We start from the raw sequence: 25,963 nt of genomic DNA, 5'->3' as shown, positions 1-25,963 counted from the left end.
AAATAAGTATAGACACGTACTTATGTTCTATTTGGTAGATCTGAAATACCATAAAAATAAAGAAAAAGGTGAAAAAAATCAAATGAATGATTAAAACTCACATTGTTCGATAACGATGAAATATCAAAGAAAGAAGAAATAAAAAAAAAAAGTTGTGGTTTCACGTTAAAAAAAAAATCATTGTTGGAGAGAGGGGAAATGAGGTAAAAATTGGAAAAGGTAACATAAGTGTTAAAATTAATCTTTGGTATTGTGCCTCCCAATCGCATGATGATCGGTTTTTGTCCCAAGATAATAGATTTTATTTTATTTTACATAATGTGTGTTAAGATTGGTAATGAGTTGAGCTTATCATGATCTTCAGAAGCAAAACAAATATAATTTTAAGGATTCAATTAAAAAAAATTAAAAAACCTATAAAGAAAAAGAATCTTTAAATTGTTGTGAATAAAAGAAATCTAACTCAATTATTGGATATATAAATTATTATAAATCTCTCGAGGATGTCTTCAATTCTTACCCATAAAATAAATAATTCTTGTTAACAAAACGGAGTTTCCAAGGATGTGAAGGGCAGTTGTGGTTTACTGTGTACTTTGGGCGGTGATCAAGCAGCTACAACTAAACGATCGAGGAGGACCGTTGATTTCTTTGAGCAGGAAAAACAATAAGCAGCATATTCATTTTGTACAAAATACACCCAAAAAAAAAATTGACTTCTCAACAAAAAAACAAATTAATGCAAGTGGGGAATCAGATTTGGAGTATGGACTCTCTTCATAAAAAAAGGGAGTATTTTAGTAAATAATAGAAACGAGTGTTTTGCTAATTAATTTGTTTTTATAATTGTTAAAAAAACAGCAAAGTGCACTATGAAAAAGAAAAAACAAAACCAATTTCAAATCCTAATAAGACAATGTTGAGAGGACTCAGCCAGCACCTTGCTAAATAAAGAGGAAGAATAGCTATATACAAGTGCCACTTCTCAACTTAAACCAAAGCTTCCTTATAACTTTTGCAGGGAATCATTTCTTACACAATCACACTTCAATATTTAATTAAAGCTTACAAACAAGCATTCTGAATTGAATCTTCCATTTCTCTTTTCTCTATTCCATCCTTTTTTGTTTTTTGGAACGAGTGAGCTAAAAATATGGGTCAGTAATATCTTAAAAGCAAACGTATTTTTTTCTTCCTCCTCTTGAAGTAAACCATTAATGTTCTCTTCACAGCATTGGCTTATAATTTCCAAGCTCATAAAAGCATAATGAGTGCATGAAATATTTGTGAGTGAGCAATAAATACTAGTACCACAATTCTCAATTTCTCCTGTGCCTCCCTTTATTGCTGGATAGATATTTAACACCACTCTCCTAACTTTAGGGTCTATTTGCTCGCTGCTCCACCTTTTACTTATAAAGAGAACCTCATTCTCTGAGGCACCAATTGCAATTCTTTACTTTCCCTGCCTTCTTCTCTTTTCTTTTCCACACTGTGTGCTGTGCTGTAACCGTACGATCTCATTCTCAAATCTCACTCACTTTTTGTCTCTGTGAGGCCCTTTCATATTTTTATATTTGTTTTTAATTTTAAATTTTCACTCTATCGAACAAACCCGAAACATAATAGTGATAATGCTACTTTTTAGTTCTTAGTTTTTAGTCTTTCACTTAGAACTTTAACTTCACCGGAGAGAAACAAAACCAACACGTTGAATCACTGAACCTTTCTCTTATTTTGACTTTTATTTGTTAGTAGTTGAGAGAAAGAAATGGACAAGGCTCCAAAAGTGAGGCGTGGAAGCAGTGCGTTCTCAAACTCCAACAAGCGACGACATATATCTAAACAATCTCGACGACACAAACACAAACTCTTCGCTGGTAAATTACACAACACCAACCTTTTCCTTCGCTAAAAGACAAAACCTATTTTATGCTTCTTGTCTTTATTCATTCGTTTCTTCTTTTTTTTTTTTCTTCGTTTGTTTTAAGCTTTTCCGATAACGAAGAGTTTTTGCAGATAACGCAGTTTCCCCTATCTGAGCTTTGGTTTTTTTGTTTTGCTTTGTGAGCGATAGTTATTAGCCGTGGGGACTTTCGATTCTCGAAGAAGGAAAAGGTGAGAAGCTTGAGTGCCGTCGGAACGGCGTCGTCGAGCTTCCAAATGGCTTGTATTAATGCCTCTGAACGACAAAAATGCGAACCTCCTTCAACCGTCATTGCCACCACCAAGAGATTCAAGCTTCATAAGAATGTATGTTCTTATTATTATTATTATTATGTGTTTAACGTGGTTTTAAATTATGATTGCGCCAATTCAAAAAACTTTTATATTATAAAAAAATACGGCTGATGGCTGATGCTGTCGTAATTGTGATTGCAGAATATTGTTTAAGACCATGGTGCTTAATATTTTATTCTTGGAAGAAAAAAAAAACTTACCTACGGTTCTATAAGTGTTTTTCGTGTTGTTGTTCAATCAAAATTGAAGTTTTACTTCGTCAATCTATATTACCTTTAATGAAAATCTTTATTGCACAGATTATTAAACTGAAATTCCAATTCTGAAAGGAGATAACACTAAGATGCTTAAGGAACTGGATCTTTTATTTATTTTTTTATTTTTAATTAATTGGCCTTTTTTTTCTCACATTTATGAGTTTGTTGTGTTTGGTTCTCTCTCTTTTTCTCCTTTGAATGATTTCGCAGTTTCTGAATGACTCCAACGTTACCTCTGTTCCACGGAAGCTACGTTCAGGTACCTTTAATTTCAAATTCCAAATCCAAGAGTTTAATTGTTATTATGCATAAAACAAAATATGCACTTTCCTTTGTATTTTTCTTTTGATATTGATTTTGGATTAGAGTTGAAGCAATCTCTGAGAAGCCTTTTTTTTTTCTACTCCTTTTCTTTTTTTGTTGTAATTGTTGGACTACGGATTCGGTATTGGTATTTTTTTTTTTAAATTATTGCAATCTATTTTACCTTCACTGGTAGTATTCTTTTTTCTTTTTTTTTTAACCGACAAATTTTAGTTTTATTCTTCTTCTGTATCCAATCTTGTGTAGGAAGTGGTAAAAAAAATTGTTTGCTAAAAATATTATGATTTTGTTTTCTATTTTAAAATTACATAGCCACGAAGAAACGGGGTCGCGAATCCATGTTACTTGATTCAGAAAAGGTGAAGCATAAGATGGATGGAATAGAATCTCTCAAAAAGGATAGTGTAAAGAAGTCCAAAGTGAGTGTTGTAAGACATCTGTGGGCTGTGTTTGCCAGTTTCAAAACCTTACCCTTTTGCTTGGTTGGTTTTCTAAGCATTTTTTCTGTTTCTAATTCACCTTTTGCTTGGAATTTTATGCTTTGCAGAAACAAGGAATGTGGCGTGACTGGTCCCCTAGAGAAGGAGCTTCTGGGGCCATCACAAAAGATGAGGAAGAGGTTGCGGAGACTCTCTATGCCTTGGCTGGAATGTTCCCTCACAATGCCTCCAATCATAATAGTACGGATTTAGATGGCAAATCTTTGCCAGATAATTCATCAGTTTTGCAAGACTTGGAGGATAATGCTAGTGATGCTCTTCAAGGTTATTATTCATTCTCAATTTCTCACTCTTATATAAGATACTTGCCTTAGCTATTATTTTTTAATACGAGGTCATAGGTATCTTCTACGACAGGTAAGCCTACTCTTACTGTATCCGAGTAGGATTACTATGAGTGGCAAAGTTGTCTTAACTATTAACTTATTCTTCTTCATTCTCTTTATTAATTTTTTACCATTTGATTCTATTCTAGCCTCAGCAACTGCTCCTGTTGCAAGTCCTAGTTGTCACGAAAGTTCAGCTGGAGAAGCTTCAAAAACCAGTTGGTTGAATGAAGCTGTTGGTCAAAAACAACCTGATTTGCCTGATAGTCCAACGCTCTTGATGTCATCTCGTAGCACTTCTCTAACTATAAATCTTCAGACCATGCCTGTGGCGGTTAAGCATGAAAAGAGCAGCAAAGTTGCATTGCATGACTCTGAGTTATGTCTAGCAATGGGGTGGGTCATTTTTTCTGTTGCATTCAGAAAAATCTGTACTTTTCAAGTCCTCTGTATATATTTTACATGTTTTCTCGTGACATTGCAAATTAAATATGTCCAGACAATCACGGATTTCTCAAGTTGAGAGGAAACCAAATGTGGCATTTGAAGCGGTGAGCATTTCAACTTTTACAGATTGTAGTGTGGTTCTACCAAAACTTGTTGTGAGCTAGTGCTGGTCTTATTGGTGTGTTAATGGATTACATTTCAGGCAAGAAACATTGATTGCAAGCAACAACAGCATATGATCAAGGACCAAAAAGGAAATGGTACACTCCTCTCAAAGATCAAAATGTTCATTTTATAGAGTTGATTTCTCATTTCCGTGACTCAAGTATAGGCTAAATGTTTTTACATCAATTTGGCTGATTCTTAACTTCTTTTACCAGAAGGACTTGCATTATGGCCAGGCTTATCACCAGTGGCACCAGCTGGCCAGGCTTATCTACAGTAAATTTCTTTCATTTTACATTTTCACCCTGTTAGTGGCTTGATTTCAATCCTTCTTGTTCTGTTTGTCTCTACCTGATCAATTTTTCTTTCCTAGGTCTTCTGCTACTAAAGCTCCTGATTGGCTGGAAGCTGCAATCCGTGTCTCCAAAATGGATTCCATGGAAACTTCAACTTGTTCTTCTAGTGGGAGGGTAAGGACTAACAAATTTATTATTACTGCTGTTTTTGTGTGACTTGGACTTTTACTTGTATTATGTTAAAATCTCTTGATCCTAAATGATGTACACTCCACTCAAACAGCTATTTAGAGTTGTCAATAAATAACCGTGCAGATTTTTATTCCTAAAAGATCATGGAAGAGGTGTGCAGCTCATGTTCACATCAGTCATTTAATCAAGAGTCTAGAGGTGCCAAAAACACAGGTTATCAAAGAATCTGAGCTTTTTGGATGTCATCAAATGAGAGAACACGAAGGATCAAAGCGTGGAGTTCTTTTAGAAGTACACAGCTCAAACAGAATGAAAATTGGAATCACTTCTTCTACTTTGAGGAATCCACATGAAAGTAAGAATATTATTCTTCAGCGGCAAAGCCATTATCGAGACATATCACAGGCTGCTCCAACACCTGTGGTGTATGGCCCTCAAAAGCAAGTAAGCTTAAGGTTAATTTTTGGTAAAGATGCCACTCGTTGCACCCTCTTCCTCATGCACTAATGACTATCATTATTGTGCAGAATTTCAACTTCTTGTCCTTGTCAGCAGGAAGTAATGGGTTAAAGCTAGACAATAATTATAATAAAATTGGAAGTAGGTTGGAACCATTATCAAAATTGCAAGTGCCTTATTTACAGTCACTAACACCGTTGCATGGGGGCATACCAATTCCCGCGACTCAGAGACAGTATGCCTCAACTTCTTACCTTAATCAGCTTTCTGTTGCAGGACCACAGGTATTACATCTCTCTTTGTTGCAAGAAAACTATTATTAAGTATTAACCAAATTTGGTAAAAAATACTCCCTCTAGACTCATAAGCAAAAATAACTAATTTCAAGTTAATTAAGAAAGTTAATTTATATCATTTAATTTTATTAATCTCAACTAAAAAATAAAATTATTTCTAAAATATCTTTCATTGAAACTTCCTATCATGAACAAAAAAAAAAAATCATTGAAAATAGAAATAGAATTAAATGAAATGGTGTTTTAAGAATGATAGTATTAAATAAGATAAAATTAGTTAGATTCACTTATTTTTAAGTACAACAAACAAGATCACATTTTTGCTTATATATTACTCCAGAGGGAATAGTTGTCAAGGGAATTTAGTTCAATTAGTTAAGTAAAGCACATGAGTTATTGTAAATTCCTTAACATTATCTTTTCCACGAATTTTTTTTTTTTTTGGTAAAAGTAGCAAATGTGATTATCTTTTTAACCATGTGAAATGAGGTGGTGGCTATAGTTTATTGCTAATAATGAATTGGAACAAACTAACGTGCAATTTAATATCCTCATAAATATGCCACCCTTATTGTCATACTAATACTGTTCTGTAATGCTTTAATTGCCTGCAGGTTCTGTTGCAGCAACCTCATTATTTTGGTAACCCGTTATATGGAACTCATTATGGTTCGACAGTCTCACATAAACAAGAACACCAAAGCTTATGGGGGGTGCAACAAGCAGAACAAGGTAGGTCTACAGTAAATTTCAATATTTTGAGGACCCAGTATCCTAATTGGCAAAGTGGAAGGCATGACTCTTCTGCATTGAGTCCATGTGCCCAAGCAATCCTCCCCTGTTCCCCTGCATCACAAGAAATTTTTGGATCCAAGATCACTTCAATCTCCGGGCAACAGAAGCAGCACCTTGCACACTTACAAGACAAATGGACTAGAGCTTCATCGTCTCCCTTCATTGTATGAAGAAATTAGAGACAGAATCACAAGTAGTGGTACAATATCGCCACAAATGCGATTGTAAAGTGATGTGCAACCGGAATACGATTCATTGTTTTATATTTTCTACTACACTCCCGGCTTTTAGAGCTGAGCCTTTCACATTGAAAGTAGCACAGAACTTGCAAGCTGCTATAGAAGATTGATCTAGTGGAATTGCGAGAAAAAAACAAATGTTAACAGTGTAGCAAGACCTGAAACTTGAAAGTATCACGCAAAAATCTTTTCGTTTCCCAGAACACCTAGCACTCATCTAACTGAAAACAAAACATACAACACTTTTCATTGGTAGTTCATTTGTATCACCAAAAATTAATCGTTTTGTATTTGCTTATATACTACAATCAACCAATTATATTTCTATTAAGTGTTTTACTAACTACTAAGAAGAGCAAAGAAATTTATTAGAAGAGAAAGAAAAGTGAAACAAAACAGAGACAGTAACATAAAGGTTACTGAAAACCCTGATTTTATAAATGTCTTATACATATAAACATAAACCGGATACGAATAAGAATAAGAAGCATATGTAAAGGGCACTTAATACATGGCTCATCGGAAGAGATTTTCAAAATTCTTTATCACAATTAAAATACAAGCATTAAGCCAAGGGCATGAGTAAATCATCGAAATCTCCAAATCAATATGACAGCAGAAAACTAATGATTTTTCATTCTAGTTTTTCCAGTTCCCCCATTCTCTCAATAATAGCCTGCAAGCACAAAAACAGATTTGTTATTTGAGGTTTTCTATGGCCTAAAATTTAGCTCATAAATAAATTTAAACCCAGGATAAAATTGTCAGAAGTAGAGAAAATATGCTGGAAGAAGCTACCAAAGTAGGCAACTATGCCTGGAATCGTAGTGTAACTACACAACTTAAATCATAGACTAGCAAGTAGCAACACGTAAAGTGCTTAGTAACTCAAAAAGAATGCTTACCTTCTTGCTTGTTTCTTGCAGTTCACCCGCTAGAATGAATTCATCAAGTATAAGATAGACCTTCAAGACATATGGGTAAACTATATGAGTAAGGAAACATTAAAAAAATAGTAATAATAATCTAAAGGAAGAGGGTACGATCAATATGGTAATGGTGATCAATAACCACTCCAATCCTAACCCTAAGCCATCATGAACTTCACTTAGAAACAAAAAACAAAACATATTGAGAAAACAGCAAAACTTGTGTTATAGATTAGACATACTGGAGGATGTTAATGTATACAGAGGATTGTGTTCATATTGATCAGTGCACCTAAACTGAAATTTTCCAGCTAAATTAACAATCTAGCATATTGATTAGTTCAGGCTACGGTTTGTCAACATTCTACTATAGTCTCATGACTAAATGCAGCAGGAAAAAAAAATCAAGACCAATACAATGGCACATAGATATCAACATCAACAATCACATGATTATTTGATGCTAAAATACAACAAGCAAACAAACACAGGATAGGAACAAGGTAACAATTAACAAACCTTGTGGAAGTTAAAAACCAAATCAAGCTCACAGACATTGCTGAAGAAGTGATCCAATATTTCCACAAACAAATGGATGCACTCTAAATACGCCAACTCATTATCAGTGATATCAACACAGATTGAGAAAAACAACCCAGCATATCGCCTGTATATTATCTTGTGCGTACGAAACTGCAAGACAAGTTACTATCAAACGGCAATCAATTGTATAGCAAATGAGACAACCTAAGAGCAACAAAAGAAGAACCTCATAGAACATTCATGTCAGAAATAATGCAATTACAACTCAGCGAAAGCAAAGGAAGAAATTGAAAATCGTGGAGAGAGTACTGACCTCGACGAAATTTGTGTATTTAGGGTCTCTGTTTACGACGAGGCGGTGAACCTGAGGAATTGAGGAAAATTAGGTTAACGTGGGTTTTTTGTTTTTATTGGCAAATGTTAGTGGTTAGTATTATAGTTTTTTTTAATAGCGAGAAGATTCGAACCCGCGATCTCTTCCCCTTCTCTTCTCCCGTAGACGAACCTTATGTCTCCAATTAGGTTAAGGTGGTGGTGTTGTGTATGAAGAAGAAGTAGAATTGTTACCTCGTATTCCACCTTGTGCTTCTCGGAATCCTCGAGAGGAACGTAGTATTTGGCAAGACGGGTCTTGCCCTGCCTGTTCTGCAACAGAATGAATCGGATCTGCGAATGCGGAAAAAGGGGAAAACAATCATTCAAAAATGAAAAAAAAAATGGAACGAAAGAGGGAATAGAATTATGAACGAACCATTTGCAACGATGGGATTGGGGGTTGGAGAGGTGAATTTTCCGATCTCAGATTCTTCAATGCCAAAAACTGAAAGAGAATGATGAATCATACCACCGACTTTACTTTCAACATCTGTTTTAAATTTTAATTTTCAATTTTTAATTTTGCGGTTATCAGGTTTTGCCCTTTAACTTGACTTTGATTCAACTTTGAACATTCAAATTACCACGCCTTTCAAAAATAATAACACCCTTATGCATGTTAAGTTCAATTTTTTTTTTATAAAAAAACTCCTTGAAATAACTTAAAAAACAATTATTCCCTCACAACTAATTTCGAACACTAACAATTTTTATATATGTATAATTGGTATGAACTAAATTACCCAAAAAAAAAAGTTATTTACAAATAGTTTTAGCTCTTGTAACCAAAGTTTATGTATTTCTCTCTCTATCACACCGTTTATTCTGGAGTATGTAAAGATCCAATAGCCAGACTTGAATAACTTAAGTAAAGTTCAAATTTCAATGCTTCATTCATAAAAAAAAAATAAAAAAATCTTCAACTTCCTTTGAGTCACCTTTTCTTCTCCCATATACAAAAGGAAAAATGGATTATTCCTTCATTTTCTTAGGCTATGTTTGGTTTGCCGTGGCGGAACTCCAAATTAATTTAGAGAGGAAATTGACTTTGACATCATAATTTTTTTGTCACTGAAAGTATATTTGAAACTAAAATTTAACCTAAAAGTTCAGTTTGAAAGAAATAATTATTGAAACTTTTAAAAACTGCAATCTAAATATGCACTTATTCTTACCTCTCCAATGCTCAATCAAGGACTAGGGGTTCCAATAATTACATACGTGGTACATGAACTAAATTTTTTTATCTCGGTGATAATGATAATGGTAAATAAATTCCCTATAAATCTTGGTTGTAGATGGAGTTTGAAGCAGCCAATAGAGCAGCTCCTATGCCAGAACCATCTTTTGTATGCTCTATCACCACATTGTTTGACTTTTCTGTTCCTAGAAGCTCTTTGACTGAATCTTGCAAATAAGCCCTGTATTGAGGATAATTTTCGTATAAGCCCCCATCGATGGCAACAACACTTCTGTTCCCATTCCCAAAGATGAGACCTCTCTGGTCCTCTTCCATTTTTTGTAGAATCCCCACTATTCCTGCACCAGCTAAGCTCCCGCCTCGCTTTACAATAGTCTCACAAACCTCCAAAACTGTTTCTCTTTCACTTAAATTGGATTCAACCTGAAGAGAACGAGCCAATGGCAACAAAAACAGAAAATAAAAATTAGTGATAGAGTAATATATGCAATTTTTTAGGCAGATATGATAAAACACATGGCTCTTGTTTGATCCTTTGACATCTTTTTATCGATATAATTAAGGTCTTTGACTCTCCTTGTTTGATCGTATGACATTTTTTTTATCACTAATTAAGGCCTTTGACTCCCAGTGAGATCCTAAGATATTCTCACAATCTTCGATCTTTTGGGTCGACTATGAAATTAATCTTTGATTTGAAATTTAGTCATATCTAAAAGTTTTTCGTCCCTCCTCAAAAATGTATTCTTTGAGAAATCAAACACAAAATCTCTCCCACAAAAACTCAATGTATGTTACCAACTAAGTTATATTCATTAAATATAATATGACATATTAATACCATCATAATAGCTTTGCACCATGTTGAAAGTATGATCCACAAGGATCATCATTTTTTTACCTTTTACTTTAGCTTTTAAATAAAATATATTTTGAATAACTATTTTTAAATAAGTACTGTTGAAACTTGAAATAATGAGTTTTATATTTGGAATATAAAATAACCAAATGGTACTTGTTTGTATAATAGTTCTCTAGGGAAATTATCATCTTTTTTTCTTTGGCCATGAAAGAAACTATCCGTTGGTGACTTGGTAATATGATGAGTTATGAAACAGGTGCTTAAACTTAATGCTACTGCATTGCCATCAGTATAGTTTAGAACAAGAAAATTACCCCTGCTTTATCGTAGAGGAGAGACCCAACTGCATGTAAATCGCCAGAACAGTCCTGTTGCATGGCACATAGATCTGGGGTCCTATTAAATTTATATAGAGGCATATTTCAGTTCAGTATGAATATAGCTCAAGAGTGTTAAGTTGAAGATATACCCTAACGAACTCAAAGTGTATATAATAACAAAATATGAGTAGAACGTTTTTTCCCCATTCAAAAAGAAGGAATAATTGGGAGAAAGTTAGAAATGGTAAAAGGAAAATAGAACTACATGTATAGAGTGACTGTCATATTACCAAATTTTACTAGCAATGTGATCTATTAATATTAGTGTATATGATTTGAGCTTAGATTTTAACTCAGAATAAAAAAATTTACCCGAGTATGAAAGGTGTAGATAGTGTCTGCGGGACAGATTTTCCAAACAGACCACCCTCTTCAGCCATTTCCAGCAGCACTCGTCTAACAATTTCGCCTAGATACATTCCCGAGATTGTCTTTTCAAAGATCTGCCAAGTAATATGAAGAGAATGATTATTCTGCTTGCAACTATGCCAGAACAAATAAAACTATGGAGAATATTGATACCAAAAAGTACCTGCTCGCCCGGATTGATGCTAGCAGCATCCATTTCCCTATCGAACTTGGTTAAAGGGAGACCATTTGAGAAAGCACCCCACTCAGTGCTAATGATCTGAATCAAGGAATGCTTTTCTCAGATTAAGATGATCTAGTAGTTCATCTATAGCATTAGAACAAGATATGAAGAAATTAATGAAGGTGTGTAAGTATTTATTAACCATTTTCCCAGAAGAAGAGACATGGCCCTGCAACTTAGGAATGGCACTGATCTGCTCAACATAGCAAGCATTGCTTCCAGTACCCAAAATGACAGCAACCACGACATCATTGTCCCAGTATTCTGCTCCAGCTAACGTTGCCACGGTATCATTCACCTATAAGGTGGGCATTTACTAAAATTACACCAACACTGTAATGGTTTAAATTGAGTTTGATTTTGATAGTACATTGTATAACCAATTAGAAACTATTCTATGTATGACTTTTAGAATAATTATTATACAATGTCTATTCCAATTTTGATACATTGTATAACCAATTTTGATTTACAATAATCTTACATGGTAATTCATGATTGGATAAGTGTATTTTCATTAAATTGTTAAACTTTTATAAAACTATTTACATTAAAATAACATATATACCAGAGCAGAAACTCGCATGTCAATTCCTTGCCTTTCCATTGCCTCGTTCAGACAAGCAACCACATCTCTCCCTGCCTGCATAAAGAGTTTGTAGTTCCAACTTCCAAGTCATGCTAGTATCAGGTTAATATATTTCTGCTACTATAAAACTATAGCAAAATATAAAACTCTAGTTAATGATCCTGATTAACAACAGAACTTAAATTGCCCCTCAATAACGTATAGTGCCCTTGTATTTGAATTTATATTTTATTTTCAAAAACAGTGACAATTAGGATTTAGGATCGATCTCTATTGTTAGAGTTTTGTTTCAAGTTTATCTGTGAATGAATGCACACTAAGTTAAATAATAGTGAGCAGCACTTATGATAGATAGATAAAAACATACTGTTCGAGAGACAGCAAAACCCTTGGTCCACTTGATTAGTATGCCAGAATCAATTGATGTCTGCTTCACAGGAAATGAAAACGTGAAGCCAATCTCTCCCTTTCTTCCCGGTGAGATATGAAATCTATCATCCTCCTTGGACGCAAATTTTGCCAGCCCCGAAGCAATGAAATCAAAAAGCTCCTGCATTTGAAATTGAAAACAAACTTTGGATTTGTTTCATGAGAAAATAGTTTTACTGAAAAATGTTAATGATTTATGTTGCCATCTTATAAAAAAAACACACAAATATGATAAGTTTTAACGTTTATAATAATTATCATACTTATCAGGACTTTAGAGAAATAACTACTTTGATCATATTTATCATAATTTCTAATCTCTGATTGGTTGATAGTTTTTTCTTACTGACAAATGTTAATGAGAAATTTGTTAGTTTTTATTAGCAAGAGCATTGAATCCACAACTTTTTTTTTTAATTAATTGATAGTATAAAATAAATTATTTCTTATGGAGATGTTTTCTCATCCTCTTCAAATGTTTTAGTTAAGTGCTCAGGGGCAAAGTTATAAATTACATGCTATATAGGGACAAACAAATTTTAGATTTGAAAACAGTAACAAACAAATTAAAAAGCAAATAAATGAGTTAGTTACATGAGATGTAGCAAACATGAGTTGCTGAGGTATGGAAACTTGATCAAACTCAGTGGCAATGACACGATCATCTTTGCCACCCAACTGCACCCTCAGCACACGGAAGTTGGTTCCTCCGAGATCCAAGGCATAAAACAACCCTTTCTCGTTCCTGACATGCATGTCACAACAATAATAAATCATTAATTAACATTGAGGAACATAATAACAACAGGGCAAGTTAGGAAGGGAAGATAAGAAAGGATACCCAGTAGGAAGATTTTCAACATAGCTGGGTATCATGGGAAGCCCGGGCCCAGGCCCAAACCCAAGCCCAGCTCGCATGTCAGCAGACATGTTATTGGCCACTTGCTGAAGAAGGGGCAGAGGAGTGGCACACTCGTATTTGAGTTTCGTCAATATTGTGGTGGTTGGGGTGACTGACACGTCGTCAGATCGGAGAGCCACCGTTAACCGCCGCCGTCGCGATCGTGAGAGTGAGGGATAGGACCCTGCTGCGGCGGCGGAAGTGGCGGCAGCAGCAGTGACAAACATCATGTTTTGCCTCTACTTTATCTGTGATCTCTTTTCAGCTGATCCAACACTTTTTATGAAAAAGGTGAGAACACGAGAGTACACTACAGTGTCACTTACAACCGTTATGTTTTACTATCTTTTAAGTTAGTTAAAACACTTTTTGATGAATTTTTTAATACTTCTACTATTTTAATCATATATATGTATATATGTATAGCCTCTAATATTTAAGTCAGTATACATCACAATCAAGAAGAGATGAAAACCATACCTTGAGATTTTGAAGATTTTATCCTCTATGGTTGTCAATTAGAATGAGTTATTTGGCCCTTTTGGGGCCAAACAACAACACTCTAGAATAATAATAATTCTTAAAAATATATAAGTTTATCATATTTAACAATAATAATATATTATCTTATATTATTTTAAGAAATTTATTTAGATTTGTAAATTGTACGGGAAAGTTACTAATTTCTTAAGTAGTACTAGTAAGGCCTTTGTCATGCAATTACCAGGTAAAAGAAAAGTCAAGCTTCTCTGTTTCAAAAAATATATGTATCCTAATTCTCATAAGATAAAAGTTATTAAAAGGAGAAAACATCACATGTTTATTCAAAAGAGACTACAGTGTTTTGCTACTTAAGAAGAATGGTTGTTTGATTGTGGCAGGTAATTAGGGAAAAAGTGATTTTGTTTTTCGGATAAATGCAAATTTGATTTGTTTGATTTTGGTATAATATAAATCATGGAATGCACAACTGTAATAGTCCTAAATTATTTTTCCACCACCCTCAGTTTTAGCCTCGTGGGCCATTAAGATAGTTGTAATGTCGGAACTAATGAACGGTACAGGTGACAACGTTGAATCTAATATAATGACCTAAAAACAAAAAAGCCTAAATCTGAAAGGGTTCAATTGTTCAAGTCTAAATAATAATTTCTGTTAAAAAGAGAGAGAGCCCAAATAATAATTGTTAGTTGCCAAGACAGGCAAATAGTTGTAAAAAAAACCACTTGATATATGAGGGACAAATTTACGAAACGGGGTTAGTTTTAAAAATTAATTATCAAATAGGGTCTCTTTTTAAAGAATTTGTAACCAGGGTCTGTTTTTTTATGGGTACCGCCATTGAAGATGGCAAGAAAGTTTGGTACCGCCAATGAAGATGGAGACATAGCAGCTTACGTGGAGGGTGTCGCCCATGGTCCTGGCGAGACACCTCCACGTTGGATCCGCCAATGGAGTTGGCGTTACGGGGCCTGACATGGGTGGGTGAGTGTGTCGGTTTCTCTGGTGGCGAGATAGGTGCATCTCGTGATAGCTTGCAGTGTTGCAGATGCCAGTTAGGGTTACAACTTTTGCAATATTAGGGTTGCATGCATGGACTGAAAACGCAGAGTAGGCTTAACTTAGGTTTTTGACCGTTCCTTCTTTACATTTCCTTCTATAAAATTAACCTCCAGCATCTTAAATTTTTACGCAAACTTCTCTTCTCTTCTCCAAGCTTTCTTCTTTCTCCTTTATTGAGTTTCAGTGAGTGAGAATGTGTACGTGTGTGATGCACTTCCATTGTTTTGTTGTGTATTTGTCTTCCATAATTCATTCCTGGTAAGTGGTTTTCTTAAATAAGATTTATATATTCTGACTTATGATTTCTGTTGTTAATATTATAAAAATAATAGGTTAGTTAGTATTAATAGGTATTGTAAATTTAGGTTAATTATGATTAATATATATTGTAAGGTTAGGTTAGTTACTATGCTATTTTTAATTTTTATGTATTAATAGATATTTGAAGGTTAGGTTATTCTTAATTTTTATGTATTAATAGATATTTGAAGGTTAGGTTAGTTAGTTTGGTTTGTAGTATATATTTTTAGATATTATATATGTGATATAATATTATTAGCTTTAGAAATATTAGGCACAAGTAATATACTACTAATAATTTTTAAATTTAAAATCTAATTTACAAAATTAATACACTTAAATTTGAGCTTCAAATTTGATTCTAACCATAATATTTGTTACTTCAAAATAAAAAATTTGTACATGATAAATAAACAAAAGGAAAGAAGACTTTATTTAAATAAATACAAAGCATCCTTACTATAGAATCAACAGCAAACTTCAAAAGAAACTCTTTCTTCCTCTTTCACACTATTTGATACTCTCTTCAGTGTCAAATTTTTGCAAGTGCTGAGTGTCATTGAAAGTTTGCTCTATTTAAAGAAAATTTACACAAAAAAAGCTGAAGCTATGTGCAACGTTACACGCCATTAAAGTAAATCTGTATGCATGTCACCTCCTACATGCCTAGCCCTAATCTTTAACCTGCCATGCATGTGACCTGTTGCTGCATGCTTCTGGTTGCCCTATCCAATCCTAGTCTCCTCTAAAGCAAGAATGTGCCCTAACTGATAAATAACAGTGCCCTAGTCTCTCCTTTAAAGCAAGATCGTGGCCTGAGTCAGTGCTGGCATGTCCCGCCAAAACGAATAGCGGAATGGGGGAGGGGTGTATCGCCAGCACGAATGGCGGGCTTGGATGAGGCTGTATCGCCAATCCTGAAGGCGAGTCCTACGTGGCCTGTGTCACCAATGCAAAAGGCGACACTCTCCTCTCCTACATGACGTGTAACGCTACTGGCAGTGGCGGGTTCACCTTACTCGCCAGTGGCTATGGCGGGTTAAGCTCTCTCGCTAGTTGCGATGGCGGATTCCATGCTAAAACAGACCCTCTCCGTTAATACTTTTAAAACAGACCCCAATCCGTAAATAATTTTTAAAAGTGGTCCCCTACAGTAAATTTGCCACATATGAGGAATGTCCTTGTTACCATCTCAAAAGAAATCATGCATCTAATTGCATTATCTGATTAGCTTGTATTCTCAATATTAAAATGAACTAATCAAGAAAGGTATATCAATCTAATAATATTCAAAGTGCAAAGCCCATATTTATATGGAATGTATATTTCACCTTTTGACAAATGTTTTGGCTCAATTTTCTTATATTTATATTTTTTAAGTAAAACATCAAAGTCCATTCATCAATCATTTTTAGACGCTCTCTATTTTTTTTTTCTTTCCCAAATTTCCTATTGTGATAAATGGGATTCACATTCTTATGATTAGTATTGGTATTATTATCATAAACTATTTGAGGGAAAACTATTTTTAGCCGTTGCATATAATAGAATTATATTTTCGTGGAAAGGACAATTTTGGAATAAAAAATAAACTATTCATGTGAGTAGTGTCAATAGTAAGGGTTGATAGTGAGAATAGTAGTTCCCAAAACATGGTATCATTCTACCTTGATTTCTCTTCCATCCCATGCATGTTAGTTTTTAGGCTTGCAATTTTTATCCTAATTTTTTAATTTTTTACCAATTTTACTTCTAATTTTTTAATTTAGTATATTTTATCACCAATTTTTAAGAATTTTGTAAATTTTATTTTCCGTCATTTATCCATTAATAAACACAAAATTTTGGAGTAAAATTTTTCAAAAAAACAAAATTAGGGTAAAATTTTCCAAAACTGAGTGCAAAATTTGCCAAAAAATAAAAAAGTTTGGATAAAATAAAAAGTGTAATTATGTTAATAATAAAATGACAAAGGATAAAATTCACAAGTTTTTTAAATGTTAGAGGTAAAATGCATTAAATTAATTTGTAGAAGATACAATTCATCAAAAATTAAAAAATTAAGGTAAAAAAACTACAATTAAACCTAATTTAAATAGAATTTATGTGGATTGGTTACCTTGAATGTGTCTGTGTTGGCAAAAGACGAAGCTAAAGGTTTGGGAGTGCAAATTCGGACTTGTCGAATTTCCTCTCCTTCTCCTCTTCAAGACCGAGACCACCAAAGTGGGTGGGGGGACTGATTGAGATTGCATGTTATTCATATTTTATGATGCACTGCTTAATTCAAAAATTTATATCTGAAAACCTGATGGATTTTGGCTCTGCAAAAATTTATTCGCCATATAACCATAAGAAAATTTTATTCTCACATAAAAAGATGAGAAATTCAAATTCTTACTCATTCACAATTAGAATTCTTAGAAGCTTTTTATGTTCGAAAAAAATATATTTATTCTCTTTTATTAACAATGAGAACCTTTTAATTTATTTCCATTATTCTACACGTACTACTTCCTCAAAAATATTAATTAAAACGTTTATTACACCAAAAGTATTTTGTCATACATCACTTACTTTTCATTTATTTATTTTATAGTGCAAGAGAGATTTTTTAAAAGGAAAATCTAACGTTACTCATCCATAAGTTATAACTTATCGACAATATAAAAGTAATCTTATATTTACAATACAAAGTAACATTTTTATTTAAAAAAATATGTGAGAAAAAACAATGGGGAAAAAAGTAAAGAGTAAAAAACAAAAAGTTCCCTGATAGTAGATATATAATAAATTTAAAATAAAATAATGAAAAGTTCATTCATAGGGTCATTATCTTAAGTCGCTATAGCTTTTGAGAATGATTAGAAGTCTTAACGATAAGAAAACCAGGAAACCTAAATTTGTCGTTTTTGCTGTGGAAAAGCACTACAACTTAAAAGCTAAGGCTTAATATATGATTAAGTAAATGAATCCATGAATCAGGCATTACTTACTCCTCTAGCATGGCCTTGTGGGATGTTAGATTCGGTGGGAAACTATTGTTTGGAATGCATGGCTTTCTCTCAAAATACAATTGCTCCAGACAGAAAGAAAAGAACAGTGAATCTACTCCATGTGCTCGAGCATGTGTTGGCAATTATCATCTTGTGTTTCTCCAATGCTCTCAAAGCCTAGATGCCTTCAAAAAGAAACAAAAAAGGGAATAGAAAGCTATCGTCTTCATTATGCTCTGCTTGCTAAAGTGTTGTTTAGTCAAGGACAAATTGCTATTTTTCTTTCAATAATTGCATGCATAATACCTCGTCAATTAGTTGACTACCATGATTGTGTCTCCTTAAATTGTTAAATGGTGTTAATTTATCGAGATAATTGGTGTTTTTAATTTATTTATAGAAACCTCTAAGTATATTTCACCTGAAATAATATTGTTTGAATAGGAAGGATCGCTATGAACAATAAAGATTCATTTTTAAATATTTAAAGTAGTTATATATGCAGACTTAAACTTTGAAACTTTTGATTAAGAGAAAATAATTTATTCATATTAGTTTTTATTCATGTATTTAGTGGTTTGAAACTTTGAATCGGTAGATGTTAAAGTTAATTGGAAGAAAAAAAATCTTGCATCATCACATTTTATAACTACAACAAAATTAAAAGTTTATGATGCTTAAAAAAGTTGACAAAGACATTGATAGTTTTCATCTTGGATATTTTAATATATTTTAAATTGTAATTAATGATATAGACAAGTTTGTGCTTACATTAATACACAATTGTTTTTTTTTTATACAACTGTTTTTTTTATTGATGGAAAAATACCCAATTGTTTGAAACTTGGAATTAATAACTTTTTTCAATTTTCATATCCTTAGTAGTAATTACGGGACCTGGTAGCGTGCTTTGAGATGAAAGGTCAATGTTTTAATGCTTGAGCTGTATACTCACATTTATGGCATGGTGTCTTCATGTGGTGTCTTCGTCACAGGAGCAATCGCTATCTTCACTTAAGTAGCTCGAAACCAAAAAGTTCAGGACATTAATTAAGACAATCAGCAGTTGCTTTAAAATTTTAATCACCCTTCAATCTTCATCTGTAAGACATTAATTAAGACAATTTTATTTGAATTAAATAGAATTATTATGGATGATAATTTTTTTTCTTTAAATATTTTACACAGTTACATATTTAAGATTTAAATTCAGGACCTCTCGTTAACTTAATTAAAAGCCTAGAACAATCTCACACATAGATGATTCAAGTGTTTTGTGATTATAACATATTGTATTTGATAAGCTTTTTAAAATATTTATAAAATTTTAATATACTTTTTATTTCTTGTTATAGTAAATGTTCTAAGATACTAGGCATAGTAGGAATAGCATGTTATGATAAATAATCATATATTTGATCTTAATTTAGCCCCATATGTTTAAAATAACATTTGTTTGGAAATGTCAAATTCATATATAAAAAATTAGTCCTCTTATCTCTCAGCAGAAACACAAACAAAAATGGATAAGCGGCATATTGAACAGAAACACGCATGTTATGTAGCAGTTGAGCCAAAAAACATACATTCATGACTAAACAAAAAGTGTGCGGAGACATTCTAATTAAAAGTAGCTGAGATATTCACAAGGCTGACATCAAACTGGGTTCCACTTCCACCTTCCACCATTGATGGGTCATGGGGCCTCATGCGTGTGCATGCATGGCAGAACTACCAGACACACCGAAGCATACAAAGTACATTACAACATTCTAATTCCATCACTCAATGTTATATAATATTGTTACACTTTCACAATATATATTTCAGTAGTATTTCACACCCCATATAATATAATTAACGATCAATAAATTACTAGTCATTCTGTTGTAACTGAAATATACAGATTGACAATAACAACTAGTAACTTATTCATTGTTATTGTTATTGGGTTGAGTTGTGAAAATTGAAAGATATATATTGTATTACTACAAATGCAAATTACTACTTCTAGCTACTATCAAGATTATGTTTGCGAAACTGTTTCGTTGAATGTAACAAACATTCTGTCAAACTTAACAAGAGAGTTAGTTCAACTTAGGTGTCTAAAAATGTGTTTTTCTTTCCGTTGAATGACTTTTTAACGGATGTCTAAACGTGCATTAACTAAACTAACACAAAGGAACTTTGTAAATGACCACGAAACAAGGAAGGATAGCCTTTGGATTGAAAACAACAAGCTCCTCGAGATTCGAGTAGATTCCAGCGTACCCCGCAACGGAATCATACGACACGTGTTCCTCCTCCGACGGCGCGTCCTCCACCACGCGCTTCACTCTGCCCGCGATCACGCGACACACCAGCATGGCCCTGCGCGTGGCGTCACCGCACACCACAGAGTCGTGGGCCCGACCGCTGCTGGCGGTGGTTCTCACGCCCTTCGCCCTCGCGTGGTCTCCACCGCCGCCGCACCCGCCTTGGAAACCGTGCCTGATGATGGTGCAGACGCTGCAGCCGGGTACGGAGGCGCAGAGGGAGGAAGAGCCACGTGCACCCAGTGCGCACGTTAAGGTGGTGCAGTGGAACCGCAAGAGTTCGTTGCCGTCGGCTGCGCACCTGGGGTTTTTCTTGGTGCTGCCCAGCGCACGGTTCTTTACGGTGTCCCTGCACTCCTCAAACCGTTGGATGGTGCGTTGGGTGTTGTGCACTTTTAGTATCCGTTCGATCTTGCAAATCGGGTTGTCCTTCTTCAACCAGCTCGATTTGAAGATTATTTCCACTATGTTCCGACCCGAATCCTCCGGACCTAGCTCCGAAACTGTTTCCCAAATAGTGCATAATTCAATTAGCGTGAACAAAAATTAAATTAATATTATTTGAAGAAATTAGTACTATAAAATACTATTATTCTTCTCATGTTCTTTAAGTATGCTACAGCAAATAGAATATGAAAAAAATATAATAAAATGGGGAGACAGATAATATTGATATCATTGATTATAGGAATGAGCAAATAATTTTTCCTATCTGATTCTACCAATTGAAAAATTATTATGTTCTATTATATGATTATAGTTATGAGTTTAGAATTGATATTTGAGTTTTGTAAGGATAGGGGTGTTCGACCAATAAGAGGTGGCACGTTGTGGATGCAGATCATTTATCTCCCTTCCATTGAACAGCTGTGATATTTACGTGTAGTCTCCTACAGAACAAATAATCTACAAATACGTTTGCCCCCACAACTAATGCACTGAATTTTTGGTGGGTGCATCTTGTTCTTGTGAATGGTGAGGAGGTGATTCAATGTTTTTTTATAAGAGATAAATATTAATTTATGTCCTAAAGATAATGATTAAAAAAATTTAAATAAAAATATTTACATTGAAATATAAAATATTATATTGTCCATATACTTAAAGTAGAACTAATAGCCCTCACAATGTTAAAACAAGACTTGCGGAGTGTGGGAGGGCAAGAAAGGAAAAATCAAGAGCAAGATTATCGGAGAAACAGTTACAAATCAATCAGCACCATGACATGCATGATGGTGGAGTCCATTTTGCTCCATGTTTCAAATTTCGAAGCTTACTTTTACATATTAACCCCACAAACACGTTCCCTCAGGCACAGGGCAATTCAATCAATTAACATTGATATTGACAGAATTGTTATCATGCTCTTGAACAAACCATCAGATCTATATCGGACTACAATACATCAAAGCTAAAGTTTTAATTTCCTCAATAAAGTAAAACAGTCATGATATTAGAGAATGAAAAGTAAAATAAAACATTATAACAGTACTCTAATTGTTCTCTTCATTGAAAAGAAATTTGATAAGGAAGTCTCATTACCATTTCTCTTATCTTCATCCTATAAAATTTAATTACTTATAAAAAAATAGGAAGTTTTTTTTTTTTAATGAAAAAAGTTATACTTTTAATTATTCTTCTAATCAATGTTCGAATTGGACTTCATTACTACTATTTGCCTTTGACAAAAGATGTAAACGTCATCAGCCTTTGCTATAGTAGCGGTGTGCATATACAAAGGAATAATTAAATTGCAAATAGTAGTGCATTTATAAAGGAATTAATGATGCATGTATTCTTCTGAAATAAAAAATAGAGTGAAATTAAAGAGTACCGGCATGACGAACAGCTTGATGAAGCTCCAAACTTTCCATTTTAGGGAAGACCTCACCACAGTGAGAGCAAGCACACACAGTGCTCCTCGCAATTGGTAACCTGAATATATCATTGTTTGATTATAAAGTAATTGGTTTAGTGATAAAGCAAGAAAAAATTTGAAAAGAGATAGTAGATTTCAATTTTTTTTAACAAAAATTAACAACTAACAATTTGTGATAAAAAAAATGTTAGTATATAACATGTACCTGCTAGGGTCAATGATCATGTGACATTCATAACACCCAGAAAGCTTCCTGAATTGCATGCCTCTGGAAGATGATGATGATGACGTGCAGGTTGCTCCGCCGTTTGATTTTGCGGAACGAGTAGTAGTAGTAGTAACAGGTTTCCTAGTGAGTAACCCATTAGTTTCCTGACCCAGAGAACTACTCTCTGGTGAGGAGTTATCAGACCTATGCACAACACGTGTGTTCCCATGAACCACATCTCTGAAGCTGCATATGGAGCTGCAAGAAGACCCTAGCTTCGAGTACCCAGTTATTTTCGAAGGGTCGTGCACTCTCGACTCTTCCATCTGTTTGCAGGTTAAGAGGTTCTTGATTTGGTCCCATGAAGAGGCTGGTTTCTGTTTCTGTTTTTGCTTTTGCTTTTGCTTTTGTTTCTGTTGTTGTTGTTGTGGCTTACGTTTGTGGCGTTTGGGGGTACTGGAGAACTGTTCAGGCAAGGAAGTTAGGAGAGCCATGAGAGAGAGTTTTGTAAAGCAAAACAAATCGTTCTCTCTCTCTCTCTCTCATACAACAAAGGGAGAGCGAGGGTTCTATTTTGAAGTTTGAACAGCTTTTTTTTTGTGTGTGTGAGAGACAATAGAATAGAAGATCCCAGATGTGTAATAAAGGAGGTTGCAGAGGGTGCTGCTGTGTGGTGGGACATGCACGTATTCTTTATTTATTCATTAATGTTAGTAAAAAATGTAGTGGTACTAGTAGTATTTGTATCACAACTTATTAATGCTTTTCTCAAAAAATATATATAATTATCAGTTTCCTGGTTTCAGTGCTTTGGACCTACAAACGCGTAAAATTAAAAAGGACTTACCTCTGGTACGCAATTGGGAATGTAATAGAAAATAAATGTTACTCTAAATTTTGGACGTGTTTAATTACTACTATTCCTTCATATTTTCTCTCTCTACTTCGTATTGAAGTTTTTAACATTTTGTGGGGTTCTTGTCCTTCAACTAAAGCACTCATTCATCTTATGTTTTTTCTTTTAATTCATTATCATATTGTATATGCATAATATTTCCCGAATGACCATCTTTAATAAAATTTAATTTTTATTTATTTATAAGACTTAAAATAAGATTTTATATATAAAATTTAAATTTAATTTTACTTGAACCAATTTAATATATTAGGATTATAGTTGTGAATTCAGTTTAGCCCGATTGATTGGATCAGTCTAATCGGAACCTAATGATCTAATTGAATCAGTTTTATTATTGAATCGGTCACACAATTGATTCGGAATGACCTAACCAAATTTGATCAGACATTGGTTGAATCCGTTCGTTCGATCCAGTTGATTTCAAAAAAAATAAAATAAAAAAATATTATCTCTACGATGTTATTTTAATGTCTCATTATTATTCAATGTTATTTTAAATTTTAAAATATTGATAAACTTTTTTTAATGTTATATACTTATATATAATAAATATATATAATTTTAAATTTTTAATATATATTAGATCAAATCAAATTAATTATTAGTCTATGAGTTAGATCACTAACCTACTATTTGGACCGGATAATGATGGGACCGAGTTTCACATGATTAGGATTGATTAAATGGTTGAACTGTTCCTTTAGGAAGGTGTGTGTGACCTACTGGTTCGACGCTGAGAGGAAAAAAACAAACACGTTAACTGTTTGGAGGATGTTATGTTCATATCATTGTATGTTTGAACACCCATCGAACCATGTGCTATCCAATCCTTGTTGCAGATTTCCGTTTCTCTTCACTTTTGTTTTTGATTTCCCACGGTTTCTAACGGGCCGGGGAAGAAAAGCTATGACAAGTAGGCAACTATCACAATAGCAATATATGTACTTACCGAATATTATAAATATATAATGATTATTATTATTATGAGTATACATGCAATACATACAGCAGCAGGAACCTAGATGAAAACAAAGCAATTATAATTTATAGAAATTTTACGTATGGAAAATGTTTGAATAAGATTGTCTGCGTCTATATATATATATATATATATGTTTACCAAAAATATATTGAAAAGGCAAGGTCAAGTAGACAATTAAGTTATCCCTTAACAATGAATATATAGGTAACAGGAACCTTTGACAAAATGCATGCGAAACTCATCAATAACTTGATGAATAAAAGCTAGCGCAGAAATAGGCACTTGACCAGGATGTGTAGTTCCTAAGAATCGTGCCACACATATTATAGGGGATAAAGAATGACTTGTTGATTGTATATCTACGTACGGCAACATTTGTAAGTTTCCAACGTACATGTTCCACTCGACAAACATTAAAGATGAGGAGGATACAAGTGGACATTTTAAATAACTTATATTTGAATTGCTTGTAAGTTTATATGATCTAAATAAAAGTATTTGGTAAAAAAAATCATTTTATTTGTTTATGAATTTAATTTCAATATATCATTTGTGCAAAAAAACAATTACATTATGTAAAAATTATTTTAAATATACATTTAATTTTAAAATGATAATTACAAAAGTCAATAATTTTACTATATAGGTCAATTCATGACTAAATGGTAATACGAAAAATATTTACATGGACAATATATTTTAGTTAAATTCTTTAATTTTTATAGAGATTTTTTTATAATTTTTTTAGAAACCACAAAATGTCTCACATGAGACAATGAATCAGATAGGACTTATGTCTGAGTTTAATTAACCTCTATTATTTTTCTTCTAAAACGAAATATAGTTATATTTTCAGAATTTGAATCCAAAATCACTAATAAGAATAATCTTATGTGAATTAATTCATTGATGATATAATACTTTTTATATGCTACTTGAAGCATTTAAACTATTCTTTTTCAATTCTTTTCCTTTTGGAAAGTTCCTCAACATCAGAATAAACCACTAAGAATACTGTCAAATAGATCCGAGAAAGAGAATAGTGTACTGAAGCAACTTGTGAGATTTGGTTTGAGTACTGTAGCTTGGGCATTTCGATTCTTTAATTTTGCTACGGAGAAACGATCATATCTGATGGGCCCAAGATTCTGAAAGCAAGCAAAAGTTAAAAGCATATGAGCCAAGAAGGCATCATGTAAAACACGGAGAAAGAATAATCAGCCATATGCCAATTTGCACCTTCCAATGTCATCCCCAATTCGTTTTCTTTCTTTCTTTTTCAGTGTGTATAAATACGTACGTACGTATTCATAGCTCATAAGCACAACCATACACTTTTGGGTTGTTTAGTAAAGAAAAAATGAAAAAAAAACAATCTTACTTAATTGTATAAAAAAAGGAATATATATAATAACATAGAACTCGAATAAAAAAATATCAAAGTATATATGAATGCTTAAGTT

The 25,963-nt window shown here is 33.4% G+C and overlaps 4 protein-coding genes across 9 annotated transcripts; 1 reads left to right on the top strand and 3 right to left on the bottom strand.

Moving 5' to 3' along the window:
* Positions 1-1,343: 1,343 nt before the first annotated feature.
* Positions 1,344-6,737, top strand: LOC102659825 (uncharacterized). Of its 6 annotated transcripts, none has more exons than XM_041008877.1 (14): positions 1,344-1,512; positions 1,759-1,880; positions 2,078-2,253; positions 2,709-2,757; positions 3,135-3,250; positions 3,370-3,586; positions 3,798-4,044; positions 4,148-4,199; positions 4,298-4,355; positions 4,476-4,536; positions 4,634-4,730; positions 4,872-5,192; positions 5,276-5,491; positions 6,118-6,737. In XM_041008877.1, the coding sequence occupies exons 2-14, from the start codon at positions 1,772-1,774 to the stop codon at positions 6,466-6,468; spliced, it is 2,070 nt and encodes a 689-aa protein (XP_040864811.1). In that variant the 5' UTR covers positions 1,344-1,512; positions 1,759-1,771; the 3' UTR covers positions 6,469-6,737. The 6 variants fall into 6 exon arrangements, with proteins under 6 accessions (XP_040864811.1, XP_040864812.1, XP_040864810.1 ...); XM_041008878.1 differs by having other exon boundaries at positions 1,756-1,880; XM_041008876.1 differs by having other exon boundaries at positions 1,344-1,552.
* Positions 6,738-7,025: 288 nt separating this feature from the next.
* Positions 7,026-8,880, bottom strand: LOC100500378 (uncharacterized). The gene is given in 6 exon segments (NM_001250195.1): positions 7,026-7,213; positions 7,443-7,502; positions 7,986-8,159; positions 8,323-8,373; positions 8,577-8,675; positions 8,761-8,880. Coding segments are annotated over 6 exon segments (429 nt in total). The 5' UTR covers positions 8,764-8,880; the 3' UTR covers positions 7,026-7,171.
* Positions 8,881-9,511: 631 nt separating this feature from the next.
* On the bottom strand, positions 9,512-13,845 carry LOC100782127 (hexokinase-2, chloroplastic). Its single transcript, XM_003544986.5, has 9 exons — positions 13,279-13,845; positions 13,032-13,182; positions 12,376-12,558; positions 11,988-12,062; positions 11,562-11,717; positions 11,360-11,455; positions 11,140-11,270; positions 10,762-10,843; positions 9,512-10,008 (listed from the first exon to the last, which is right to left on the bottom strand). Exons 1-9 carry the CDS (start codon positions 13,566-13,568, stop codon positions 9,664-9,666), a joined length of 1,509 nt encoding a protein of 502 aa, XP_003545034.1. The 5' UTR covers positions 13,569-13,845; the 3' UTR covers positions 9,512-9,663.
* A 5,976-nt stretch (positions 13,846-19,821) lies between these two features.
* On the bottom strand, positions 19,822-23,270 carry LOC100782665 (uncharacterized). The gene is made up of 3 exons (XM_003544987.5): positions 22,597-23,270; positions 22,347-22,447; positions 19,822-21,015 (listed from the first exon to the last, which is right to left on the bottom strand). Exons 1-3 carry the CDS (start codon positions 23,091-23,093, stop codon positions 20,369-20,371), a joined length of 1,245 nt encoding a protein of 414 aa, XP_003545035.1. The 5' UTR covers positions 23,094-23,270; the 3' UTR covers positions 19,822-20,368.
* Positions 23,271-25,963: the final 2,693 nt, after the last annotated feature.

Source organism: Glycine max, chromosome 14, assembly GCF_000004515.6.
Source record: "Glycine max cultivar Williams 82 chromosome 14, Glycine_max_v4.0, whole genome shotgun sequence".
Classification (NCBI taxonomy): Eukaryota; Viridiplantae; Streptophyta; class Magnoliopsida; order Fabales; family Fabaceae; genus Glycine; species Glycine max.
This window is presented reverse-complemented; position numbering and strand designations above follow the sequence as displayed.

Bases quoted from the DNA above. Each gene is read 5' to 3' on its own strand.
- LOC100782127 (XM_003544986.5), bottom strand. From the start codon at position 13,568: ATGATGTTTGTCACTGCTGCTGCCGCCACTTCCGCCGCCGCAGCAGGG. The intron at 11,456-11,561 runs GTTAATAAATAC...TCCTTGATTCAG, and splicing joins TCTCTTCTTCTGGGAAAATG to ATCATTAGCACTGAGTGGGG. The intron at 10,844-11,139 runs GTAAATTTTTTT...TAAATTTAATAG, and splicing joins TCTACACCTTTCATACTCGG to GACCCCAGATCTATGTGCCA.
- LOC102659825 (XM_041008877.1), top strand. From the start codon at position 1,772: ATGGACAAGGCTCCAAAAGTGAGGCGTGGAAGCAGTGCGTTCTCAAAC. The intron at 4,200-4,297 runs GTGAGCATTTCA...ATTACATTTCAG, and splicing joins CAAATGTGGCATTTGAAGCG to GCAAGAAACATTGATTGCAA. The intron at 4,356-4,475 runs GTACACTCCTCT...TTCTTTTACCAG, and splicing joins CAAGGACCAAAAAGGAAATG to AAGGACTTGCATTATGGCCA.
- LOC100782665 (XM_003544987.5), bottom strand. From the start codon at position 23,093: ATGGCTCTCCTAACTTCCTTGCCTGAACAGTTCTCCAGTACCCCCAAA. The intron at 22,448-22,596 runs GTACATGTTATA...TGATATATTCAG, and splicing joins ATGATCATTGACCCTAGCAG to GTTACCAATTGCGAGGAGCA. The intron at 21,016-22,346 runs GTACTCTTTAAT...TTTGGGAAACAG, and splicing joins TCAAGCTGTTCGTCATGCCG to TTTCGGAGCTAGGTCCGGAG.